The sequence below is a fragment of the Nyctereutes procyonoides genome, unplaced genomic scaffold (assembly GCF_905146905.1).
Source record: "Nyctereutes procyonoides isolate TBG_1078 unplaced genomic scaffold, NYPRO_anot_genome, whole genome shotgun sequence".
NCBI classification, from domain to species: Eukaryota; Metazoa; Chordata; class Mammalia; order Carnivora; family Canidae; genus Nyctereutes; species Nyctereutes procyonoides.
In genome coordinates, this window is record NW_026575082.1 from 7,979,501 (window position 1) to 8,004,518 (window position 25,018).

The 25,018-nt window shown below is 42.2% G+C and overlaps 1 protein-coding gene across 1 annotated transcript in view; it reads left to right on the forward strand.

The window, feature by feature from the left end:
• The window catches only part of LOC129514569 (CD226 antigen-like), a 73,300-nt gene that overhangs the window by 27,525 nt on the left and 20,757 nt on the right, over window positions 1–25,018 (forward strand). The window contains exon 3 of the mRNA XM_055333246.1: window positions 17,074–17,421. Within this exon, the coding sequence (XP_055189221.1) occupies window positions 17,074–17,421 (348 nt within the window). The remainder of the gene's footprint in view (window positions 1–17,073; window positions 17,422–25,018) is intronic.

Sequence of the window (25,018 nt, forward strand, 5' to 3'; positions counted from 1 at the left end):
ACAATTCTTTTTGTTAGATTTAATAATCCTGCCCCGAATTGTTCAGTAAAATAAGATGAAAATATGCTTTGCTGAGTGCCATTAATTTCACACAGAGATAAGTTTTGTCTCTTCAGTGTTTATTCTTAAACCTTAGATAATCTTCTTGCTTTCCCTTCTTTCAAACAGTAGAGTCATTAGGTTTCTTTTGCTATCAGACATTGTTTGAAGGGTTTTACCAAACTTTCAGATGATCCTTTAAATATTGTGGTAAAAATGAAGTGTTTTGTCTTACATGATAAAATTCCCTGGCTCAAGGCTTCTTTCCCAATATTTTAGATATTCTTTGTAGCCACATAAAAGAGTCTATTTTTTTCTCCTATGTTTGAAAAATACTCCCCAACAGCTTTTCTGGAATGTTTGAACTGAGTTCTCAGGTTTCTCTGATACTCTTCCTCACCTTGAGCTTAATAAAAGCAGAGGCCACAGCTAGTTTTTGGTTTGGCCTTGAGAAACGAAGGAGCAAATCAGCTGAGATAACATCCAGTACTCATCTGAGGCAGTGGCTGAAGCCTCTACAGCCAGAACAACATTCACCTTTTAAAGTTGTAACCTTTTTCTACGTTTGACACTTCTCTCTCTTTTGCTCTTTCTCTCTGGTTTTGGATCCTCCAGCAGCTACGTGATTTCTCAAATGCTCCTTCATTTTCCCATATCCAGGCTTGGGGCTGACGCCCCATGCCCTCTTCCCTCCCCTGATGGCTTCCATGGCCCTGCAGAGCCAGCATCCAGGGCGTCTCACCCTCCTGCCCCCAACGCTCAATCTACAAAATGGAGTATGAGCATATGGGTCCACCGTCCAGGCCTTCCACTTTCCATCTGTACTTTCAGGGACTTCCCTGCTCCCATCCCATGTACTAGCTGGTTGTCTACCTCTGTGGCTTTGCTCCAAGTCCAGTTGAGACCTTGCTTCTCGCCTCGACGAGGCCCCTCATGCTGCATCCTGTCTCTTGGAGCTCACAGCACAAGTGTGTGTTGTAATGATCTGCTCCCTCATGTGATGCCCTTGCGAGTTCATAAGCTCTGGGAGGAGAGGGTCATGTCTGTCTTATTTTCCACTGTGTCCCTAACATCTTTTTCGGTCCTTCTCATAGATTAGGTTCTGGTTAACTATTTTTATGCTGAATTAGTGATCAGAGCAAGTGACTTTTTTTGTAAGTTCCTTCAGGACCAGGATAGGTCTTGCTCACATTTATATCCCATAAATATTGCTTCATAGATCTTTTTACAATAGATTCTTGAGGGTTGATTTGCTTGATTCACTCACCTCAGTGTTTAAAACGATCTTGGAAAGTTGTTTAAGCATTATTGCTAATGAAAACAATGTAGTTTGGGAAAGAGATGGATACCACCTTAGTAAGCCACTTCTTTTAGTAAGAAAAAGAAAATGCCATTGTGGTATGACTGGGTGGTCAATGTCATATACTTTTCCCTAGGGCTAGAGTATGCTTAAAATCTACTTAAAATTGGTTTTGTTTTATAATCTTATATGATTTTTATTTTTCTTTAAATACTTACTTATTAAGAAGACGGAGAGAGAATCCCAAACAGACTCTCTGCTGACCATGGGGCCCAACGTGGGGCTCAATCTCACGACCCTTAACCCAAGTCAAAGATCTTGACCTGAGCCAAAACCGAGAATCTGATACTCAACCAAATGAGCCACCCGGGCACTCCTATCTTATATGATTTGATAAGTAACTATGTACTAAGTTAATCCTGTCCTGAAATACACAGTGAGGTTTTTGGTTTTATTTGTGGTGCATCGTAAAAAACTCATAAATCACCGTTTTGATGGTATCTGTGGTTGCTTAAGCCACCAGTGATCTATTTACATGCATCACTTAGATGGCTAATTTAAGCCTGTGAGTAAATTATTTTTGCTGTTGAAGACAATTGAATCTATTGGCAGGCAAAAAAAAAAAAAGATGCTATATTTTCCTGTTACTCTACACAATATACTTCTGAAATGAAATAGTTTAAGTGTGATAAACCTCACCTGGATTGAAGCACATTAGGGTATATTAGTAATCACCACTACTGGCTCTGACACATCCTGTGATTAGACTCTGATGCCCAAATTTTATGGCTTTTTGTTTTGTTTTGCTTTTAAAAGGCAAACCCATAAATGTGATAAATGTAATTCCAAGATAATGGAGTTAGGAAGCCATTACTGAGGGCAATTTTAGAAGAAAATGGTGAGTGTAAAATGATGACTTTAAAATATTTAAAATCATGGGGGTGGAAATTAAATTGCAGACTTTGGAGAGAAGTGTGTACCATGCAGGGGAAATGGAAGTCATCCCTAATTTAGAGAAAGAATTTACAGCCAGATAAAAAGCCAGAGAGAATGGCAAATGTGGAGTTTAAATATTTTAAAAGTAACCATTTCAATTAGTTTCTGCATTTAAAACACGCCATGTAGCAAGAGGACATACAAATTCATAAGTGGCATATTTATCTAAGCTCTTTCTGACCTTGCTTCAGTGTATTTGAGAACTAAGTAAAATCTGAAAAAGAATTTTCTTTTTTCTATTTCATCTTTGCTTTCGGTGTTTACATGCTCAGTGCTGTTCTTAGATGAATTCTAGCAAATGGAGATCTACAGCACAATAGAAAGCACCCAGGGGGTCCTTGGTTAGCGACATTACCATTGGATTCATCTATTAGATTAAAATACATAACTTAGGCTCTGTGGCCATTTACCAAGATGTCTACTCATTTCTGTATATTTACACTAAGAAATGAAAGCAAGTAGCAATGATTCTGAGCCCCATCAGATCCTGTGTTCTCTTTCATCGCAAGTACTTTGTAAATCTTGGACTATTTTGAAATCATATGCATAGATACAGAAAACCACCTACACAGACAATTTCAAAAAATAAATCTAATGCTGTGTCACTTAAAGATAGCAAGTAAGCAGTTTACAATAAGGTACTCTGCGTTTTTCATTCATACGTGTTCACACACTGTTCTGTGACAGGACAAAATGAAGTGTCCACCTCCATTTAGAGTCACCATGAAGCATAAGTGCACGTCCCCTGAAGACTCAGTCACTCAGAGTGGCACTGTCCACAATGATGCTGTATTCAGAATGAACAAGTCCTGGGAAAGTTCTAATACCTCAAAGTGAAAATTTTCCCCCACTTAAAAGGAACAGAAATAGAATTCCTTAAAAAAAAAAAAAGTCAAGGTAAGCTAAAACAGTTCAGAAATATTTTGCGTACATTTTCTTATACCAGTTTACTTTTGGGTGAGTCAGAAACTTCTTGAATTATTAATTGTAATTTCTTTGAAGGTAATTAGGTTTTGGCCCAGGACTCAGAACATCGTCTTAAATACAGTTGGTTCTCAATGGATGGCTATTTGTGTGTTAGTTTCTTCAGAGCATGAACATTTCTGTTTTATTGAGAGTAACAGAGTGACAGCTGAATACATCTGAAATGGTCTGGGTTGTCATTCTCAATTAGAAGAAGGGCCCAAAGTTGGGTCTGTCTCGCCCTTCTTTCCCGTTCCAATTTCTTTCAGTAGAAATGCTTTTCTAAAAGAGCAATATACTTGGACCTGGCACAGATACTGAAATCTGGAGTTGTTCAGTGAGAAAATTGGAGACTAAAAGAGCCATGTACAAGGAATTGCCAACCACAGGTTCGAGTCAAAATTAGAGAAGAAATATTTTGCCCTGGGTCCCTGAACCCAAATATATTGATATAGGCTATACATTATGAGTTTCATTTCGTGCAGGGATAATGAACTTGAAATAAGCTCCTCTGGTCCTTCCTCTTATTGCCAATGGCATTAATATGAGGTAGTTGAGTAGAATCGAAGAAGAGCTCATCACATTCCTCACTCAGGTTGGCCAGTTGCTCTCAAGGCTTTTTAGCAGGTTTCACCTGGCACAGCAAGAGCCATAGAGCTATTTTGCATATGTTGGGTGGAATATTGTTAAAGAAAGGTAGACCTTCAGAGCCAGAGGACTCTCACCTCTTGATCTATTTACAAACCAAACTCTTGGACAGCATTATAAATAAGGGACACTTTTGATTGTTTTTCTAAAATAATGCCAAGAAAATATAATCACAACTAGACTGCTTTTCCAATTTTGGAAGTGTCTGTATTAACAGTGATATATTTTCCCCAACTCACTGCGTTTCCAAAAAACTTCCTGAAGAACAATAGGGATTCCTAGAGAAGGCATGGGATACAATTTCTTCTTCCCACACTTTGGTAAGAGGCATCTTCTTTCTTCCCCTTCTATTCCTACGTATAAACCTGCAGTGCTCTGACCCTGCCTGAGATTTTCTCCTCTTTCCCTTGAGCCAGTCCCTAGTTTGGTGACTTATAGGCTGAGCATATGACTAGGACACCTGAGCCCTCACAGCAGCTCCTCCGGCCCATGAGATCTGTGCTGGCAAAGGCACCAGGATCGTGTCCTTCTCAGCTGCTGCTGGCACTTATCCCATGCTTGGAAGCTCATGGTCAATGACAGAAGTTGTCAATAAAGAGCTGGATACTGGTTTACCAGTTTTGCTCTAACGTGTTCTTCTTCTTCTTCTTCTTCTTCTTCTTCTTCTTCTTCTTCTTCTTCTTCTTCTCTTTTTAATGTTTACACTGTAATGCATAAACATAAATTAATGAAATTTTCTATTAATTGCTTCAGGCAGTTTTCCATCTTAGAAGAGAAAAGGTTTGTTTTCTTTTCTAATTGTGGCCAAGCCAGTCCTTTTCCTATTTTTTTTAAAAGATAGATTTATTTATTTATTTATTTATTTATTTATTTATTTATTATAGACATAGAGAGAGAGGCAGAGACACAGGAGGAGGGAGAAGCAGGCTTCATGCCGGGAGCCTGATGTGGGACTCAATTCCCGGACTCCAGGATCGCGCCCTGGGCCAAAGGCAGGCGCTAAACCGCTGAGCCACCCAGGGATCCCCCCTTTTCCTATTTTGAGAAGTGAGAAATTTAAATAGCAAAATAATCTGAGACCTATGACGATAATAAATCCCTTAAGGATGTTTATCTCCTCAATCAAGGACTGTTGTTTTAAAGCTCTGACGATCTATTCTCTAAAAACATTACAAGTTCCTTTTTCTTTCTACAATATCCTTGATATTCTCCAGATCTCTCCTTCCTCCCCCATGGAGGATTTGGGTGGAGGGGCCAGTTCCCCCATCATAGGGTGCCGGCAGTGGGGATTGGTCCAGAACAGAGAACAATGCTCTGGGGGCTGGTCTCCAGGGAAAGTCTCCTGGGTTTGCAGCTGCTGGGAGGAACAACTAAGGATGTGCAGTGGAGCTGTGTGTTCAGGTTGCTGACATCCCCTGGGGCCTCAGTTTCCTTGCCAGAAGTGCATATCACTGCCCCAGGGCCCTGAGGTGCCACCATACAGGGACCCTGAGTGGTGGGGTGTTTGAGGTGTCATGTGTGGATTTGTGTAATAGGTGGCTTGTGGCCTGAAGCAGACTGCTTGCTGATGAGTGTGGGACGAGGGGCTTCCAGGACTCAGACAGCCAGGTGTTTCTCATCCCAGAGCTCTCCATGCCCCATGGAATTCCCAAGATCAGGGTAGTAGCAGCAGCAGCAGTAGTGCCTGGGGCCTGAATCAGCTGTCGTTCTCTGAGTGGACCTAACGTACTCATTGGATCCCAGCTCATCCTCTCCCTGCCCCTCCATCAGGCTGCATCCGTACTCCCCACACACTGGAAGCCACCCAGCGCACCCTGTGGGCACAACTGCACCCTGCCGTTTTCCTGGTAAACCTCACACTCCACACCTACACACACACACACTCACGCACACACATGCATACAAAAGTTGCTTTGGAAAGGTCATGGGGTAGAGGCAGGGAAGACTTAGGGCTAACAGAGCCAAGTAAAATGTTGCCGGTGATGCTGGACCAGTCAGGATGGCACATTTCCAGTGGCAACATGTGCTACCACCTAGTTACTAGTGCCAGGGTTCTCTGCCCATCAGAGGGTAGTGTCACTTAGGTCTAGGATGTCTTTTTTTTTTTTTAAGATTTTATTTACTGATTCATGAGAGACAGAGAGGGGCAGAGACATAGGCAGAGGGAGAAGCAGGCTTCCTGTGGGGAGCCAGATGCAGGACTTGATCCCAGGACACCAGGATCATGACCTGAGCCAAAGATAGACACTCAACCACTGAGCCACTCAGGTGCCCCCAGGTCTCGGATATTTTATTCTAGATATAAGAAACCAGTGAATTTAACTGTTTAAAAATTACATTTTCTAGGAATGGTCTGTAGACATGTTCTCTTAGATGCAGCACGCATTGAATGCTGAATAAATACACTGTTGTCTCCTTCCACTGCCATACCTATTTCATTTACTGATACATCCAAAATATCCTTTTAAATCCCAATGAATGGAGACAAGAATACTTGTTTCCCTCATTCTACTGGTTCTTTGTGTCTATTTTCTGGACTACTCGCTGTTCCTGCTGACCCCACGGTTATAGCCAAGCCTGTCAACAGCCACATGTGCACGCTGGCTTTTCAATACTGTTCTATTTTTCACCCTAACGTCATTATAGTTTGAACTAGATAATTTCAACCTCTCCTACCTTAGAGGGTTGTGAGAAATATTGTTGATCCTGCTATGATTTGAAAAGCACCTAGAGCTTTTCAGAGAGAAGGTATTAAAGCCATAAATACTGCAGTGCTGGCTGGTGCTCAGGGGATCTGCGAGGTACAGCTCCTGTGGGTGCATGAAGTTGGCAAACTTGGGAATGAAGACCCAAACTCATTGGACCTGGACTGGAAAATATTACTTTAGGCTCTTGGGATCATCCATTGAATTTATAACATAGTGTCATCTTCAGAGATGGCTTCTCATCCATTTACTCTAGAATATTTATTGAGCAACTTAAGGCACCTGGCATTGCACTGAGATCCGATATATTGAAGACATGCCACCTTGAAGGCATCGAGAGTTTCCCAGGGTGGGGAGAAATGACAACAAATAAGAGACCACACAATAGAAAGTATAGAAGTCAAACAGAAGAGGGAGTGATTAGCCCATCCTAGGGTGAGTAAGAAAATACTTCCCCCAAGGAGGTGGTGTCACAGTTGAGTTTTATGGGATACATAGTGATTTTCCTGGACCGGGATGGATGGAGTGTATGAGGCCATCCGGAAGAAGGCATGACCGATGCATGATCATACGTATGAGTGCTGTTCTTGGGGACAGCAGAGTTTATGGTAGATTCTAGTAGGAGATGAGACTGGAGACAGAGACAGGGGTAAAACCATGAAGGATTTTATTGCAGCAATGAGAAACCTATGAACCTTTTAAAGCAGAGATGTGATAGGATCAGATTTGAATTGTGGCCACGTAGTTTTGGGTGCAGGGTGAATTGGCGGGAAAAAGAGCTAGAATTAGGGAGTTCACTTACGTATTTCAATGGTCCTGTTGAAGAAACACGGGGAAATAGAAAGGAATAGACTCTTATATCTGCATCCTATCTGGTTTCAAAGTTATTTTGCTGTGCGGCTTTCTCTGCCACCATGCTTAACCCCCTACAGATGAAACAAATGAATTTAGCAAATATTTATTGATCATCAAATATGTGCAAGATATAATACAAGGTGTTCCTAGAGATGAAAACAAAGACAATTCACAACATGCTACAATTACCTTGAGAACTCTTGGAACATGGTAGAGTAACAAGCAACAAATGAATATTTTAAAAATCATTTCTGCCTCCAAGGAGCTTGGCATCATCGAGAGAAGCAAGGTAGAAAGCACAGCGGTTCATATCTTGCGAGTGTAGCGGTTTGTTATGCACAATTAGACATATGAAAAGAGTAAGAGCTGTAGGACTCCGTGGTCTTGGGCTGCTGTGGGCAGATACTGTGGGGCGAGGCAGGCAGGCTGGGCCTTGAAAGAACGAGCTAAGAGAGAGCCCCTGTTAGCAAAGAATTATTTCTGGAGGCCTCCTGCGGGCGCTCTGTTGTAAATTCAAATTCTGGGTTCCAAGTAACATTGGTGAGGTTCCAGAACTGGGTCTGCCTTTGGTTGGTGTGTCTCAGGGGTCCCAGAGAGGAGGATAAAGGTGAAAGGGCCGTGTTAGGAAGTGTTCCCTGGGAAATCCGTGAGGGTGGCCAGGACTGAACAGGAAGGAGGCAGGGCAACATCCAGGGAGGTCACCTGGAACTCACCTGGGCTGAGGCACCTGAGGACCCCCGCCCCTGTCAGTCACCAGGCAAGGGTCCCTCTGGGTGTGTGGATCCCAGGAAACATAGGTTCCAGGCTCCCCGAGCATAGCAGCAAGTGCTGGCGGTTCGGGAGAAAGCACAGGGTGGGTGTGCCCCCGAAGCAGAGGGACCCCAGGGGGTGCACATGGAGTCCCGAAAGCCTTTGCTCTGCACCCATGCCAAGTGCCACCCCTTTTCACCTTCACGGAGTTCCCTGCATGAGGGGGCTGTTTGCAACTTGGTGCTCAGGGGGACCCAAGCAGAGGATCTGGTCTTCGGGTCTCCCCACTCATCTCTTGCCTTCATCCCTTGCAGGGAACACAAATGTTGCCTGAAAGTCTCAGGCCTCAAGATATCCTTTCTTAACCATAGTCAGTACAGTGTAAGATATTGTATCAACATAGGGCTCCTATTCGGATTTCCAAAAGAGAACTGTAGGAGGGAATTTTGAGCTCGCTGTCTTTGAATGCTGTCGTCCTCACCGAGGAGAGATTTCTGCGGTGCTGAGATGCGAGGGCTGCACCTTCCCCTTCCCTCTTCGAGAATGCCTTCCGTTTCTGAGCTCACGTCTTTGCCTGTGGCATAGACAGGCATTGCTTTTCAGTTGTGCAGAGTAAATTTAATTGGGTAGGAATCACAGCGGCAAAAACTGCGAGCCCCAACCTTCCGTGCAGTGGGATTAAGGACTTGCTTTTGCAGTGTGGTTCATTTTATGACACCTTCTCTTTCTATGGACGTTGAAGTAGGTGTGTCCCTCCTGCGTGTGCTTCTGGAACGTGTGTGTGATGCGTGCTGGGGATTTCCCCCATTTCTAGCATTTTTAGCATTGCATCGAGTTGCTTCTTAGTCATTTTTCATATGTCACGCATCGGAAATTCTACTTACTTGTTCTCCACGAAACCCACTGGAACCGTAAATGAAAACAGAGACACGGGCAGGAAACGTAGAAGGAAGGAGCTCAAATGAGGAAGAGGTGCTGTAAGGGCGTGAAGCTCATTTAGCCAATCGAGTGTCTTGTGTTTGGTGCCCTCAGCAGATTTTCTTTGGGCAAATAGCTGTATTTGGTGGAGACCCTTTGACCTTGCAGAGCCAGTCAGCCAACAGCAAGCCAGGGTCACCCCCTTTCTATCCCAGGGTTTCTGTAGGTACAATGACCCAGCTATGTGTCTCTCCATGAGCTCACACCTGTGCTTTCTTTTGTCTTCACATCAATACAGTTTTTATTGAAGGAGTGAACGCATGAGTGAGCGAACGAATGAATGGACGGATGAATGAATAGTGAAAGAGCTAACGTTATGTCATGTTCTGTTTGTGTTCTGTCTTCCTGTCAAGTCTCCCCACTGCCCACCCTGCCCTTGCAGATGCCCCCCCAGCTTCTGCACCCTGAGCTCCCCAGGATGCGGGGTGGCCTGGGCCGCACCAGGCCGTGGTCTCAGCTTCCTTTTCCCCAGGCCTGTGTGTCCCTGGCCCCTGGCCTATGGGAAACTACTTTCTTCCCTTCCACTTGGAAAGCAATCTAATGGACGATTTCACACTACAGTGTTGGCGTCTGCTGGGGGCTGAGGTGGTTATGTGCATTTTAACGAGGTCGAGTGAAGACATTGATTTCTCATTATAGGATTTAAGGCATCATAAAGTAAAACATTTAGGAACAGGGGCTTCCTGGGACCTGCCAGTTGCAGATGGGAAGGAAAACTATGCTGTGCAGTGCCTGACGGGCTGGGGCTGGGATGGAACCTGGGCCTGGGGCAGCTCCCTGAGCTTCCCCCCTCACGGGGACTCCCTCCTCGGCCACCCTCCAGCCGTGTGACTCGTCTCGGGGTTGTTGGCAGTGGGGACTAAACGATAGAGCACATGTGATGCCTTTAGTGCTGGCACGCGGTAGAGGCCCATTTGACGTGTATTATTACTTTGTCTTTAAAATATGTGGAAAATGTTGAAAGTAACTGAAACAAAATGCTTACTGTAGTCTGCAGTGACAAGCCACTGCACTATCTATCCTCTAGCAGGAGGCGATTAGGGTTCATGTTAAGCGTTTGATTCCGTTTCCTTAAAACTCCAGGCAGAAAGTCTGCGTTAAATTTCCACGTCAGTGAGGCCACTGGCTAACCTTTTAGCAGAAAACACGCCAATGCTCCTGGGCTATGTTGTCTCATCTTTCAGTTTTACAAGACCTCAGAACTATGCTATTTAAATTCATATGTCCCATGAGTCATTTATTTTTCTGGTTGGGAGGAACTGTAGAGATGCTCAAAAGTCAGACTTTTTCACATACTTTCAATGAAGCCCATGGTAGCAACTTTAAAAACAAAACAAAACAGAGCACAAGTCTCATTGTCCTCATTGTATGGTGACAGAGAGATTGAAATGTGCTTTTTACCAATTAAAACCTGTGAGCAAAATTTGTATATGAGGATCCAGGGTGGTCCTTCAGACAGCCTTTCCCAAGCTTTGGGGTCTGGGGGGCTCTGGCCACAGTGGTTCCTGGAATCACAAGGTGGGGATCTGAACCACCAGTGTGTCGGGGCCTGAGCTGTGTTCTTCATGTTCTCTGGTGCTCAGATGGGGCATCGCAGCTGCGTCGTGCCACAAACCTTCCCCTTACGCGGATCTTCGGGACTGAGTCTCTGATTTGCCATCCAGGATGTGTTCACCTGATTCTAGTTATTCCTTTGGTTGAGACAAGTGGCCTTGCTTGGCCTGCAGCCACGACAGGTTTGTCAGGTTGTGTTTTTATCTCTGAACGCAGCTCTCATTCTTCCCACTTTATCTGTGCTTTTCAGTCAAGCAATCTTTGAGCTTATTCTTTTATCTTGTTTGGCTCCTTTACCTTTTATCTTCACTTTACATGAAGGACAGGAAATGACAGTCATGGGGAGGGAGCTGGTGAAGACCGCTGATTTCCCTAACTGGGTGGCTGGCCCTGCTGCTTCTGGTAGGTTCTGGTAAGATCCAGACTGTATGAGAAATGAAAGCCCGATGAAGTCTTCACCCCACCTCCTCCCATCCCTGTGGTGGTGTGGTGTGTGAGGGCTGTCTCGACAAGATACCATAGCCTTGGAGGGGGAGGTATTGTCTCCTTGTCGTCTCTCCTCTGGAGCGGGACATCTCAGACTGGCTGTCCACTAGGGTCAGCACCAGGCCTCTCTCCTCACTTCTGGTAGTTTCTGGCAACCTTTGGCATTCCTTGGTTTGTGGACACTTTACTGTGGCCTCCGCCTTCACCTTCACAGGACATTCTCCCCGGGTGTATGCCTATGTCCCCTCATCATGGTCATGTTGGATTCGGGATGGCCCCACCCCCACTGTGACCTCATCCTCACTAATGACCTCTGCCATTGACCCTCCATTCACATAAGGTCACATGCTGAGGCACTAGGCATTAGGAATTCTGGGGGCGGGGGGGGGGGGGGGGGGATACAATTCAACCCATGACCACCCCCTGCCCCAAGCATCATCTGGGAACATTCCAGCTGTTGGGAGAAATGCCAACCCCACCTCTTAAATTGCCTTCTGCATTTGAAATGATGGCAGCACAGGGTTTTACAGGGTGGCCAGGGGTGTGTGGTATACAGCTTGCAGGATCACTGCCCTGTTCTCAGGCTAATGGCTACTGTTTGCTCCAGTTCCTGTTCTTTTTTCTTTTTTTTTTTTTAATTTTAAAATTTATTTGAGAGAGAGAGCAAGCGCACCAGCAGGGGGAGAGGCAGAGGGAGAAGGAGAAAAAGAAGGAGAAGCAGGCTCCCCACTACTTTTTCTTTATTTTTAAAAATGTAAGTAGTCACTATTCAGGTGAAATATACCCTGACATTAGTTTCAGGTGTACCACATAATGACTTGATATGTATATTGGGAAATGATGACCCTCTATAAGTCTAGTTAACAACTGTCTCCATACATCGTCATGAAATTTTATATTTTCTTTGGTGAGCACTTCGAGGGTGTGTAATCTCTTAGCAAGTGCTTATTTTTTAAATCTTTATCTCAGGTGACTTGGAATATTTCCTTAGTCATTACACAGTCAACATTTTATTTTGCATTTAAATGGGATGCTTTATATTTGAGAATTTTTAGAAAAGCTCTCTATCGAGCACGTACATAGTCTAGGCACAGTTGGGAATATGCAAAGCTACTACTATTATCGCTTCTAATTAGCTGGAGTAATAGTAGTGCTCCTGCAGATAGCTTAGGGCAGTGCTGGCTGTTTAATTTTTAGCCTATTTTAAACATAAGAGCAAGTTATTGTCTTGTGCTTTGGAAACCCTGGGGAGAGGCCCAACTATACAGGGCATGTGCATTTGGACATCACATAAGAGATGGTTGAAAATTGCAAGGAGGGGGGATGACCCAGGGATGGCAAGTGGAGGGGGACGGGCATCGGAACCCTGGCGGAAACGTTTTAAAAGACCAGCAGAGAGAAAAGGGCCACTGAGGAAGACTGGGGAGGAAGGTCAGAAAGGAGGGAGGATGAGCAGAGGCATGCAAGGCCAGGAAGTTCCCAGGAGGGCAGAGCATCCAGGACTCAAGGTCAAGAACGTGCATGACTTGCAGTGCTGGAGAATGGGAGGACTGGTTCCTCGGTGCATTGAAGCACACATGAGAAATGAGGCAGCGTCGGGAGCAGTGGGATTCCTTCCAGAATTCTGAATGAATACAGAAGAAGAGAAAGGGAACAGACAGCACCACAGAGTCCAAAACTGGTTTTCAGGGGTGAGAGAGATTCCACGTGGAGCCGAGGAGTTTTGTGTCTTCCATACTCTCAGGGACTGCTCCCAGAGTGTCCCTCGACATGTTTCTCTGCTCTTTGTAGTTCTGTAAGTTGGTAGTTAGATTTAGAGGCTTGAGCAGGGTCAGACTGGGTTGGGTTATTTGGGGAAGGCTACTATTTTCAAAGTGGCATCGTAGAGACATGAATTTTTTTTTTTTTTGTGAATTTGCAGATATTGATGATCATTTCCTGGAACGATGAACTCATCTGGGCATTACGCATAATATTTCAAACACATTTCTCAATATGAGAGGTTTTATGGAGGTGAATATCCCCCTCCCCCAACTCAGTGGGTACACACCACATATTGACTGCAACGTGAAACTACAAATCAATTTTTTTATTCAAAAATTATTTCTTGATATCTCTGGTATATGCCAAGCACTATATAGAATGATGTATAAAGGTCTGTACAAAGGTCTGGGCCTATGAAGCTTCTAGTAAATGGACTCAGGGTTTTGGAAGTTGCTGAGCGATATTGCAGAGCTGCTCATACTGCATGCAGAGCCACTGTTTGGTGAGGATGGTGAAGGAGGACAGACTAGCAGCTGGAGATGTGATGGTGGCCTGGGGCATATGGCATGATGCACAAGTGTCCCAGGAATGTGTGGGGTACCTAGGCATTGAGTGGTGCTTGGAAGCACTGAGATAATTTTTAAAAACCATCTCTTATTGTGTCAGAAAACTCCTATACAAAGTATAGAGAATTTCATTGTATTATCCTGTAATAAAATCATGTAAAAACGTGCAAATTTATCAGAACAAAATCCTGCATGCAGATAGCACCCAGTGTTGGTGAGGATGTGAAGTAACAGGAAGTCTCTTTCATTGCTGGTGGGCATGTAAAATGCTGTGGCTTGCCAGTTTCTTACACAATTAAATATACTCTTGCCCCACAATGCAGCAATCATACTTCTTGATCTATGCCCAAAGGAACTAAGAACTCTTGTCCACACAAAATCTTGCACATGGCTTATTCATAATTGCCAACACTTGGAAGCAACTAGCACATCCTTCAGTAGGTGAATGGGTAAATAAACTGTGGTCTGTTCAGACAATGGAATGTTATTCAACACTAAAAAGGTATGAGCTACCAGATGGGGAAAACACATGGGGGAAACTTAAGTGCTCGTTACCGTGTGAAAGAAGCCATTCTGAAAAGGCTACATACCATATGATTCCAATGGTATGACATTCTGGGAAAGGCGCAAGTATGGAGGCAGTGAGAAGATCAGTGGTTGCCAAGGGTTGAGGGGAGGGACGGATGAATAGGAGGACCACGGAGGATTTTTAGGGCAGCATGTGACACAACGGTGGATATGTGTCCTTACATATTTGTCCACATTCTTAGAATGTACATGGAAAGTGGACTCTAATGTAAACTATGGGCTTTGGGTGATTGCAACGTGACAATATAGGTCCTACTTGATAAAAAAATATATCGCGTGATGGAGGATGTTGATAGGGAGGAGGGTCTGTGTAGGAGGAAGGAGGAAATATGTGGGAAATCTCTGTACCTTCCTCTCAATTTTGTTGTCAACCAAGATTGCTCTAAAAAATAGTCTTTTAAACAAAACGCAACACAGTCTACTCTATGTTTGTGCTGAGAATTAATATATCACTAAATAGAAACACAAACTTAACTGCTTATTATTTTCATTTCTATTTTTAGGGTTCTCATCAACCTTTTTCTTCCCTATCGACCACAGCACTTTGATCCCTATTTATGAAGATGCACTTTCCAACTCTAAGGACTCCAAGGGTCCTGTCATGTGTGGGGTTTTCAGGTGGATGTTTTCAGGGTCATTTCCTGTCGCCTTACATGTGCCAGGTGTCATGAGCAAGCAGCAAGCAACGCACGAAGCCAGGCAGGCTCTGTAGAACTCCTCTGGGTCTCGGTTTTTATCTGACGCCAAGCAGCTCTTCTGTTCACCTGGAAAGGTTAACTGGGGACTGCTCTGGGCCTCAGAACCACCTGCCTCTGAGGGGGGGCCTGCTTCGTTCAGTCCAGTCCTATGTCTACTGACGGGTGGGTCTGGGTCCTTACCTAGAGGCTGGCTGTGCAAACTCCCCAGCTGGCTTGGGGGCCTCCCCACAAGGCCCAGAGACCTGGCTGGTCAGCACTGGAGACTGCCTTCATTGCTTTGTGGGCTAATGCAGACGTTCCTAAGAGAGGCCCTTCCTGTGCAGTCAAGTCAACATTATACGGGGTCACTTCCTGAGAACAGGTGTTGGTGACATAGGCAGATAAAGCTCCTGAGGTGGGTGGAGGGTTGCATCACAGAGGAAGACAACAAAACAGCAGGTGTGTCAGGCTGAAGACAAACATCGGAACCGTTCAGGGCTAGCCAGCCGCCCTGTGATTTCCGATGGTCCAGCACATCTTACACAAACATTTGTTTTGTTTTTGTTTTTGTCTTTTTCCTTTCTTTTATTTCCTTCTATTTTCCCAGCATGGTGTACTTGTATCTGATTTAGCCTTTCATTTATATTGTCTCTCATTTCTTTCTCTCGTATCTTCCCTTCCCTGTCTTAATTTTAATTTCTTTTTTTTAAATTTTTATTTATTTATTTATGATAGTCACACACACACAGAGAGAGAGAGGCAGAGACACAGGCAGAGGGAGAAGCAGGCTCCATGCACCGGGAGCCCGACGTGGGATTCGATCCCGGGTCTCCAGGATTGCGCCCTGGGCCAAAGGCAGGCGCCAAACCGCTGCGCCACCCAGGGATCCCCTTAATTTTAATTTCTTACTTGTTTTTTGTAAACTTTTATTGTCTTATTTTTTCCATTTCTTAAGAATTTTCCCCTTAAAAAAAAAAAAAAGAATTTTCCCCTTTTTCTCTTCCCCTCCCTCTCCCCGTTCTTCTTTTGGCTTTTTTTTTTTTTTTTAAGATTTTATTTATTTGAGAGAGTGAGCACAGAGCACAGGAGTAGGGGGAGGGACAGAGGGAGAAGCATACTCCCTGCTGAGCAGGGAGCCTGATGCGGGGCTCCATCCCAGGACCTCGAGATCATGACCTGAGCTGATGGCAGCTGCTTAATTCACTGAGCCACCCAGGCACACCGTTGGCTTTTTTTTTTTAAGAGGTAAAATGCTTCCTGTGTGCTTGTTAAGTGGGTAAAGTGTTAACTTCGATAATAGTAGTATGATTACAAATTGAAAAACTAGAGTGCTGTGGTTTTTTTCTCTTTTCAACAACATTTTGACACATGAAATCACTTGTCAAAGAAAAGAAGCTAGTTTTTGGTGGAGATGAAACTATTATAGACTTAGTTTTCCAGATTAATATAGACAGCAAACCTGACTGTGTTTGTTCTTCTTTCAAGTGTGGTTTCTCCTCTCTTCTCCTGTCCCCTCTACTCTTGTTTTTTCTTTTTTAATTTGAATTCAGGAAAATGGCCCAGAACGATGTGGTGGTTATTTACAGTGTGCTCTGTGCTGGGTATTTCAGCTATGGTGGTAGGAAGGTGGGAAGATATTGAACGACTTTGTTGGTACCTCGGGATTTAAATCTCATGTGAAGCCCTACTCTATGTATGCATAAGACAACCTGTATATCTGGAAAATAAGTTTATGTATGCATTTATTCAAATGAAAATGATTTGATATCTCTTCAATAATCATTAAAATTTTAGCATGATCACAATCTGGATACAATCTTTGAGTCATCAGCCCAACATTACTAAAGAGTAGTCTTGTGAAAAAAAAAAAAAAAAGAATAGTCTTGTGAAATTCAGCCTCTTGATAAGATCATTACCAAGAAAAGTACCAGGAGTTTTGATTACATTTCTTGTTATATGGTTAACCATGTCAAAAAACCTCAAGGAAATATGTGTGAACAAGTATATCGTCCTTTCTATTTATTCATTAGCCTTTTCCAAAGGTCCTTTCCTTACAAAAATGTGTCATAAAGGTGGCATTTACAGTTGATGCAACTATGTTAAATAGGATCACCAATACTTTTGATAGAACTTTATGGGTAGCTTCCACCCTTGCACCCCAAAATTTTAGGCCCTACATGTAATCATTTGCTTCTTGTTTTCAGATAGTTTTGAGATAGCTGCACCATCAAATAGGCACATAGTATCCGAACCTGGAAAAAATGTCACGCTCACCTGTCAGCCTGCCGGGAAGTGGCCAGTACAACAAGTTACATGGGAAAAGATCCAGCCCCATCAGATTGACATCTTGACTATCTGCAACTTGTCCCAAGGGAAGAGTTATGCTTCAAAGTACCAAAGAGAGATATGGAGCAGCTGTAGTCAGGACATGAGAAGCACCTTCATCATCATGCCCCATGTTATGGCCTCTGACTCCGGACTTTACCGCTGTTGTTTCAAGGCCAGCACAGGAGACAACGAAACATTTGTGATGAGGTTGACTGTTACCGATGGTGAGTACAATAGTGAGTACGTTATGGGTCTTCAAGTGTTCAAAATGGATAAGGCCAACCACATGGGTTGGTTTCTGTTGTCTTTTTCATGACTCTGGTATTCAAAATAGTTTTTAACAATGGAGTTTAGGTAAGTTGTTGGTTATTGACTGTTAGTATTTGGTTTTTCTTTATCTTGCTAATCCATCAGTCACAGATTTAACAGTTATAGAACTTTCCTGTTTCTTGATCTGCCACATTCCTGAAATTAAAAAAAAAATCGGTAAGTCTAAAAATACATAGTATCTATAGCCTGTAAGTTTCAGTTGCATAACTTCTATTTGTTCTCCACTACTTTGCAACTTCGTGAGGGTAGTGACTGTTTTATGATCCTCAAGTATCCTCAGCAATAACAAAACGGTGCTGGATTGGTATTTGCTGAGTTAGTGTTGAGCAGAGTGGAAGTTTAGAAATATTTGATAATGTTGCTCCTTTGTCACCTCAGAGCTTTGATCCCTTCAATTGTTTTTGGCCCTGGGAGCAGAAACAGATTGGCCTTCCCGGCCTCTCAACCTGAGCAGGCTCCCCCCAAAGCCCAGCACTAATTTTGTATTAGTAATTTGTTTCCTGTGTCATAATGAAGCCCTGATTGCGTGAGCTGCAGGACCCACAGAACGTGTGTGAGGATAAGAAAAAGCGACTTTTCACCTCCTGGAATGCAAGTGTGAAGAAGCCTAGATAGTGTGTGCAGGGGTCTCCAGTAGGACCAAGTGAGAGGAAGGCCATCTCAGGCTCTCCCACTTCTGCCTCTGGGCAAGTTTTCTCATAGCAGGAGAACATGTCAGAAGAATAATTTTTGCTGGTGACAGAAATTATATTAATTTTTTCCTTCCTTCCTTCCTTCCTTCCTTCCTTCCTTCCTTCCTTCCTTCCTTCCTTCCTTCTTTCCATCCACTTCTCTCTCTCACCCTTTCTTTCACCTGCCTTCAGCCAGCAATGGGCCTTGGCCTGTGTGTAGACTTCTAGAACTAAGGTTTCTTGGCATTTGGTTGTTCCTCTATAGACTCTGCTTGTATTGGAGGCTGATGTCTATTCCTGCATTGCAAAGGAAGAACAGGGTTTGTGTCTGGGGCAGCTGTGTGTGCTAAGGAGGACATTGGCAAAGGGCAGCACTTTCTTATACATCATCTCCTTGGACCACATCGAGCCTTCTTTGCTTCTTGTATGGCAGTGCGGGCTGTGGGTGAGACCAAAATTGTTCTGAGAACTTGATGTGAAGGAGGGGTAATGGAATATGTGGGGGAGAAAAATTCATAAAGTTTCTTCATTTTAAGTGTTGACTCCATTCCTTCAGATGTTTATACAAAATATTTTGTACCTTAAAAACAAAACCTTTGCATTACAGAAATGTTTTTTTAAAACTGGCCAGGAAAAAAAAAAGTCATCAATCCTCTCTCAGAGACAAAGGCAAAGAAAATTTCTCTTCAGAAAAATATCATAAAGACACTTGATGGGATGAGCACTGGTTGTTATTCTGTATGTTGGTAAATTGAACACCAATAAAAATTAATTTATTAAAAAAAAGAAAAATATCATAAAGAACCTTTTCAAACACATATGAAATATGTTCTTTTCTATTATATGTTGAAAAATTAATTATAAATGTCTTAAATCATAAAAAGGAGGTAATAGGTTTTTAAGAGGTATAGTTATTTGACTCTTACCAATTAATAAAAATGTCTTTCACTTTAGACATGACTAAATTTCCTGCAAAAAACTATAGCATAAGCTGCAAACAATGTGAAGGTGATTGAATGTAATGGTCAATATTATTAGTGCCCATGTGTTTGAACACTTGCAAAATGGCTTTTTGACATTCAATTGGCAGGTTAAGAGAATATCAACAGAGCTTATTAGTAAAAAGTTATAATTGATGGAAAATGCCCAGCTGTTGGTTCTGTGTTCTGTTCTGGTTCAATTCCTCTTAAAAATAAATGTAAGTAAAGATTGAAAATAAAAAAGTCAGATGGAAAGCAGAAATAGATTACTTGCGTTTGCTCTGATGTGATTTGATTATTTCAAGTCTTGAAGCTGTTTGGTCAAAAATCAATGTAGGGATTAAAGCAGAGAGACAGGTATAAGATGTGGAGCAGATTTAATTTATTTCAACTGTCAAGGGAAAGGTGATTGTGACACAAATTTTATAAACTGCTGTGCGTCCTTTTGTTGGCTCTCATCAACTTCTTGTATAGGATCCAAAGGAGAGATTTTCATGACTGTCATATTCTACACACACACAGGGCTCTTCCCTGTGCTTGTGTTCATTTCCAGACAAGTACCAGGTCCTCAGAGGTTACCCAAAAGATGACACAATGCCAACCAGCATGCCGTATATCCAGTTCCTGACATATTTTGAACAGAGTGAGAAAGGTGGCAAAAGCATGGGTTGAAACTGAATTTCCTATGAACTATCTTGCCTGAGGGAAAGACATTTGTCTCTTGTCCTATGCACTTTGGACCTGGGAAGTAGTTTGAAATAGCTCCAGACTGACTTTTCTGAATTTGAAATCTGTCTAGACCACAGAGGCAAGAAACAGCGAGGGGGGAAATGTGTGTATATTGGCAGTGACCAAGATTATTCTTTGGCCCTTCACATCCTCTAGATTGTCATCAGTTGTGAGGAAAGCATTTTAGTTTCCACCAAAAGACTTTGTGAAGCCTTTTAGTATTAACTAAATTATGTCAAGACTACTATTGTTTCAACTGAGCTTATTGATTATGAAAAGGATGAGGATCAAAGAAATAAAATTAGCTCTCTCAGAAAGTTTCCAGGGGAGACTAGTTGTGAGCAAACTTCTGTCTGCCACCGTGAACAGTATTGGTCCTCATGTCCTATCTCATCTTCTGCCACTGATGAGGCCACTCAGCTGAACCACCGAATTCTGACTGATGATTGGAGCAGAGGAAAGAGACAGAGCATGAGAAGTAATACAAAATATGCACGGGGTCGGGGGAGGAGAGAGAAGGAAGTTGTGTGTGGGTGACTGCAATCAAATGACTAGGTTGGTACAGAGATTTTTGAGTTATGGCTTAATATAAAGGAAGGGAGGTTCGGTTAGGCAATGACTTGGTAGCAATTCTGGATCTCATGCAAGAGCATGAAAGCCACTATTGATTCTTGGCCAAAATGGCAAAATGGTATTCGAGGAAGTGTCAGGGAAATTGTTGGGTACTGAAGCAAAAAGAGAAATTTGAGACACAAGAAACTAGCCACGAGTCATTTGTAATAGTGCATGAATGCTTGAGCGCTCCTACTAGGCTGTTGCTATCACATACTAGATTTTTGGGCACAAAACAGAGCCCACTCCAGACAGACAGATTTCAAATGGTGCTTCCACCAGGCAGGCAAAACAGAAAAAGATGCCTCTTCCTCTGGGATGCTGCAGACTCCAAAGCTTGTGTGCAGACTTGGTGGGGGGTGGTGCCCAGGCTCCTCACCCACCTTGGCTGGCACCAAGGTGGCCTGGCCAAGGGCGGAGAGAGGTTAATGTGATTGGAATGTCAGCTTGTGCTTGCATTGGCCTCGTCAGTCACTCACACTTTCTTACTTTCTCCTCTTCCCAACCAACCTAATAATTTTCATGCCATTTACCTTCTTTCCTTTAGAGTTTCCATCAGATCTCCTCCATCTTCATGATTTTCCTCATTAGCCCAAACTGCTTGCCTTCCATAAAGCTACCAAACATTTTGAATTTCTCAAACTTTTGTAACTTGAAATACATACCCTTGCATCACTGAATAATTGCATGTTTGCAATGGTCCAGACACTTATGTTAGAAATTTCTTGGGGTGACTGGGTGGCTCAGTTGGTTAAGTGTCTGCCTTCAGCTCAGGTCATGATCTCAGGGTTCTGGGATAAAGCCTCATGTAGGGTTTCCTGCTCAGCAGGGGAGCTTGCTTCTCCCTCTGCTCCTCACCCTGCTTGTGCTTGCTCTCTCTCTTAAATAATAAATAAATAAATAAATAAATAAATAAATAAATAAATAAATAAAATTTTTAGGAAGTTTCTTGATTGTGATTGGTGATTGGTGATTATGGCATCTTTGCTTAGGGTTGTCAAAATATCTTTCCAGAATGTTCTCAATATGTGTTCTTGACTGATTCTTTGTATTTTAATATTTTTATATGTTCTGGTATATTTCTATGTTTTACTTATATTCTAGAATGTGTCCATTTTATTTTCATATTTTCTAGCTAGATTATTTCTAGATTTTCTTCATCAGCATTTAATATTTGAGGTTTAAGGATTGCTGATCAAAGAAACCTAAACTCCGAGGAGATCAGTTGGAATGTTTTGGGAGAAAACTTTCATGAATTTTGTTTACATTTATAGCTTTCAAGAAGGCCTATTTCTTTTCTTAACTTTATTTTTCTTGTTTTGCATGTTTTGTATAAATGGTGATAATTGCAAGTCACTGGACCTGGTGGATGGGGTTTGTAAGTGAGAATAACAGAAGTATTCACTAGGAGATCATAGGGCTCCAGTGAAGGGAGTCAGCCCAGATGTTTCTTCTGTGACGTATAGGGTTAACAAACAAGTAGGAGCATAGAGGAATAGTGTGCTATAGGTTGCAAATCCTGTCTTTACATGGCTTGTTGGAGGTTGACTTTGGGACTCTGTTCCGGAGTTGAACTAGAAGACCATGGAAGTAGAGAAATGAACTTTGTTTATTTCTTTGGTGTTCAGTTTCCACTAAAATGCAACTAGTTTGCTCCCAGGTGATTTGAATTCCCAAACAGTTTTGGATATAGACAAGATAATTTTTTTCTTTTAGGGATCCACTTATCTAGAACCTTCTTTCCCAGCCTTATGAATTTATGATAGATGTGAATATTGAAGGCATGGGGGTTGTCTGAGCTGGTATCTGCTGCAATGTCAGATATGTCTATTTCCACAATGTAGTGTGATGAACTTCTACTTTTTAATATCTTCATCTACAGAGAAAAGTAATGTTCCTGACAGTTTCTTTACATAATTAGAACCAGAGCACCAGAATCCAAGAGCACTGGTGTCACTGCTCACAAGTTAAAATAGCCTCTACTGAAGTGGATCAACTGCAATTTTCAGCTCAGTTAAGTCTTTAAAATTCTGGGTGATAACTGGATATCCAGATGAAACATACCGTTTCCAACATCACAAGTGAGTTGATTACTCAATCATGGCCCATTATGTCTCTGTGTCTTTACAGTTGCCTCTGCCCAAATCAGTTCTTCCAGGAGACATTGCATTTAAAAAAAATTTAAAAAAAAAAGGCAGCTAACTAGTTTGTTTTGTAAGCCCCACGTATTGATTTATTCATCTTTCCTAATGCACAAAATCCTGGAATGTTTGCCTGCAGTCATTTTTGTATACATACCATATTTGTGTAGATAAACAAGGTAGTGAATGGAATAATAATAATGAGAGAAGGAAATGCTGAAAGACCTCGTGCTAAGTTGATTTGATGATGCTGTTTCAAAGGAGCATTGTTGGTGTGTGTTACTACCTTACGCATGCAAAGGGAGTACAAGTTGTACTTGTTTTCCACCATTGTACACAATGTAAATTAGTAAGCACCTAAGCCTAGAAACTGCTTTTCTTTACTTTTTTTTTTTGTTTTTTTATTTATTTATGATAGGCACACAGTGAGGGAGAGAGAAGCAGAGACACAGGCAGAGGGAGAAGCAGGCTCCATACACTGGGAGCCCGACGTGGGATTCGATCCCGGGTCTCCAGGATCGCGCCCTGGGCCAAAGGCAGGCGCCAAACCGCTGCGCCACCCAGGGATCCCGAAACTGCTTTTCTTTAAGCAGATCTTTATCCTCACCTGAATTTCAAACAATTTTCATGAAGTCTTCCTCACCCTAGAATCTTAGAGTACAGCTAGGGATTCAAGTTCAAGTTCAGATAAGTGTACTGAATTTCTTCCCACTTAAAATCCAAAGATCTGCCTAATGACTCCAACTGTAAAACAGCCATTTATACTCTTTTGTCATGCATGGGATTTTTTTTTTTTATGTAAAACATCTGAGAATTGTGAACAGCTTGAGGTTGTCTCCAGAGCCTTACTAGGTACTGAGCATAGATGATTGCGTGAAGTTTTCCCTAAAAGCAAGTAGAAAATTACTTAAAATTTAAAAAAAATAGTCTTCATGTACGATTAATGGCCTTTCATTCTTAATAGCAATTCTAGTTCGAAGTGTTATGATTCAATTAATCAGACAGCTACTATCAACTTCAACTTCAATATTTCAAGCATTGCGGATCTGACTCTGACAAATATTGACAAATACAGGTGACAGAGTAGGTTTACAGAGGACTATGCTATTTAAAAAGACAGGGAATGAAGAATAAACATAGATCCATCATTTGTAGAGACACATCTTTGAACTTCAATTGGTATTTTAAAGTTCTTTATGCTGAAATGATTCAGAGATTTTTTTTAAATTGAAATATAGTTGACATACAATATTATATTAGTTTCAGGCACACAACATAGTGATCCAACAATTATATACATTATGAAATGCTTACCTCAGTAAACGTAGGTATCCTCAGTCACTGCACAAAGTTATTATAATATTATTGGCTATAATCACTATGCTGTACTTTTATTGCATGACTTATTTATTTTATAATTGGAAGTTTGTGCCTCTTAATCCCCTTCACCTATTTCACCCTCCCATCCCTCTACATATGCACATACTCCTACCTTCCCCTCTGGCAACCACTGATTTGTTCTCTGTACTTAGGAGTCTGTTTTTGTCATTTGTTTTGTTTTCTAGCTTCCACATGTAAGTGAAATCATAGGGTGTTTATCTTTTACTGATTTGGGGATTTTCAAAAGGCATGTATTCAACAGAGATATTTTTGGATATCTTTCTTTTTTTTTTTTAATTTATTTATTTATGATAGTCACAGAGAAAGAGAGAGAGGCAGAGACATAGGCAGAGGGAGAAGCAGGCTCCATGCACCGGGAGCCCGACGTGGGATTCAATCCCGGGTCTCCAGGATCGCGCCCTGGGCCAAAGGCAGGCGCCGAACCGCTGCGCCACCCAGGGATCCCTGGATATCTTTCTAAAAATAAATATATTGCAGTACTCATTGGCCACTCTCAAATTTATTTCTGGAATTAATTCAAATTATTTCACTTTCAGTAGAACTCACAAGTAACTGTGATATTCATAATCTTTTAAATGTAAGAGTTGCATTTTACTTGATTAACCCACAAGAAGAGATTCGTTCTTCCACAGATAGAAGATTGAAATGTTAATGCTCTCAATTGGATTGATGGGGACTTAAGAATGGCTAACTGAGGTGAGTAGCAAGTGAACTGAAGATCGTTGTTATCGCTACGATGAACATGGAAAATACAGAGTAGATGAGATGAGGAGACCATATTAACAAAAGATAGGATGATTTCTGTGGCTTCCAACCAAAGAAGCTCAAGGACACAATTGATGTATGTGCAGATGACCCCATGCCAAGTGGGTACCACATAGGAGCTAGGTTCACAAATATAGAAAAATATAGGTTTGCAAAGTATAATTATTGATTATTATCAACAATAACAATGAT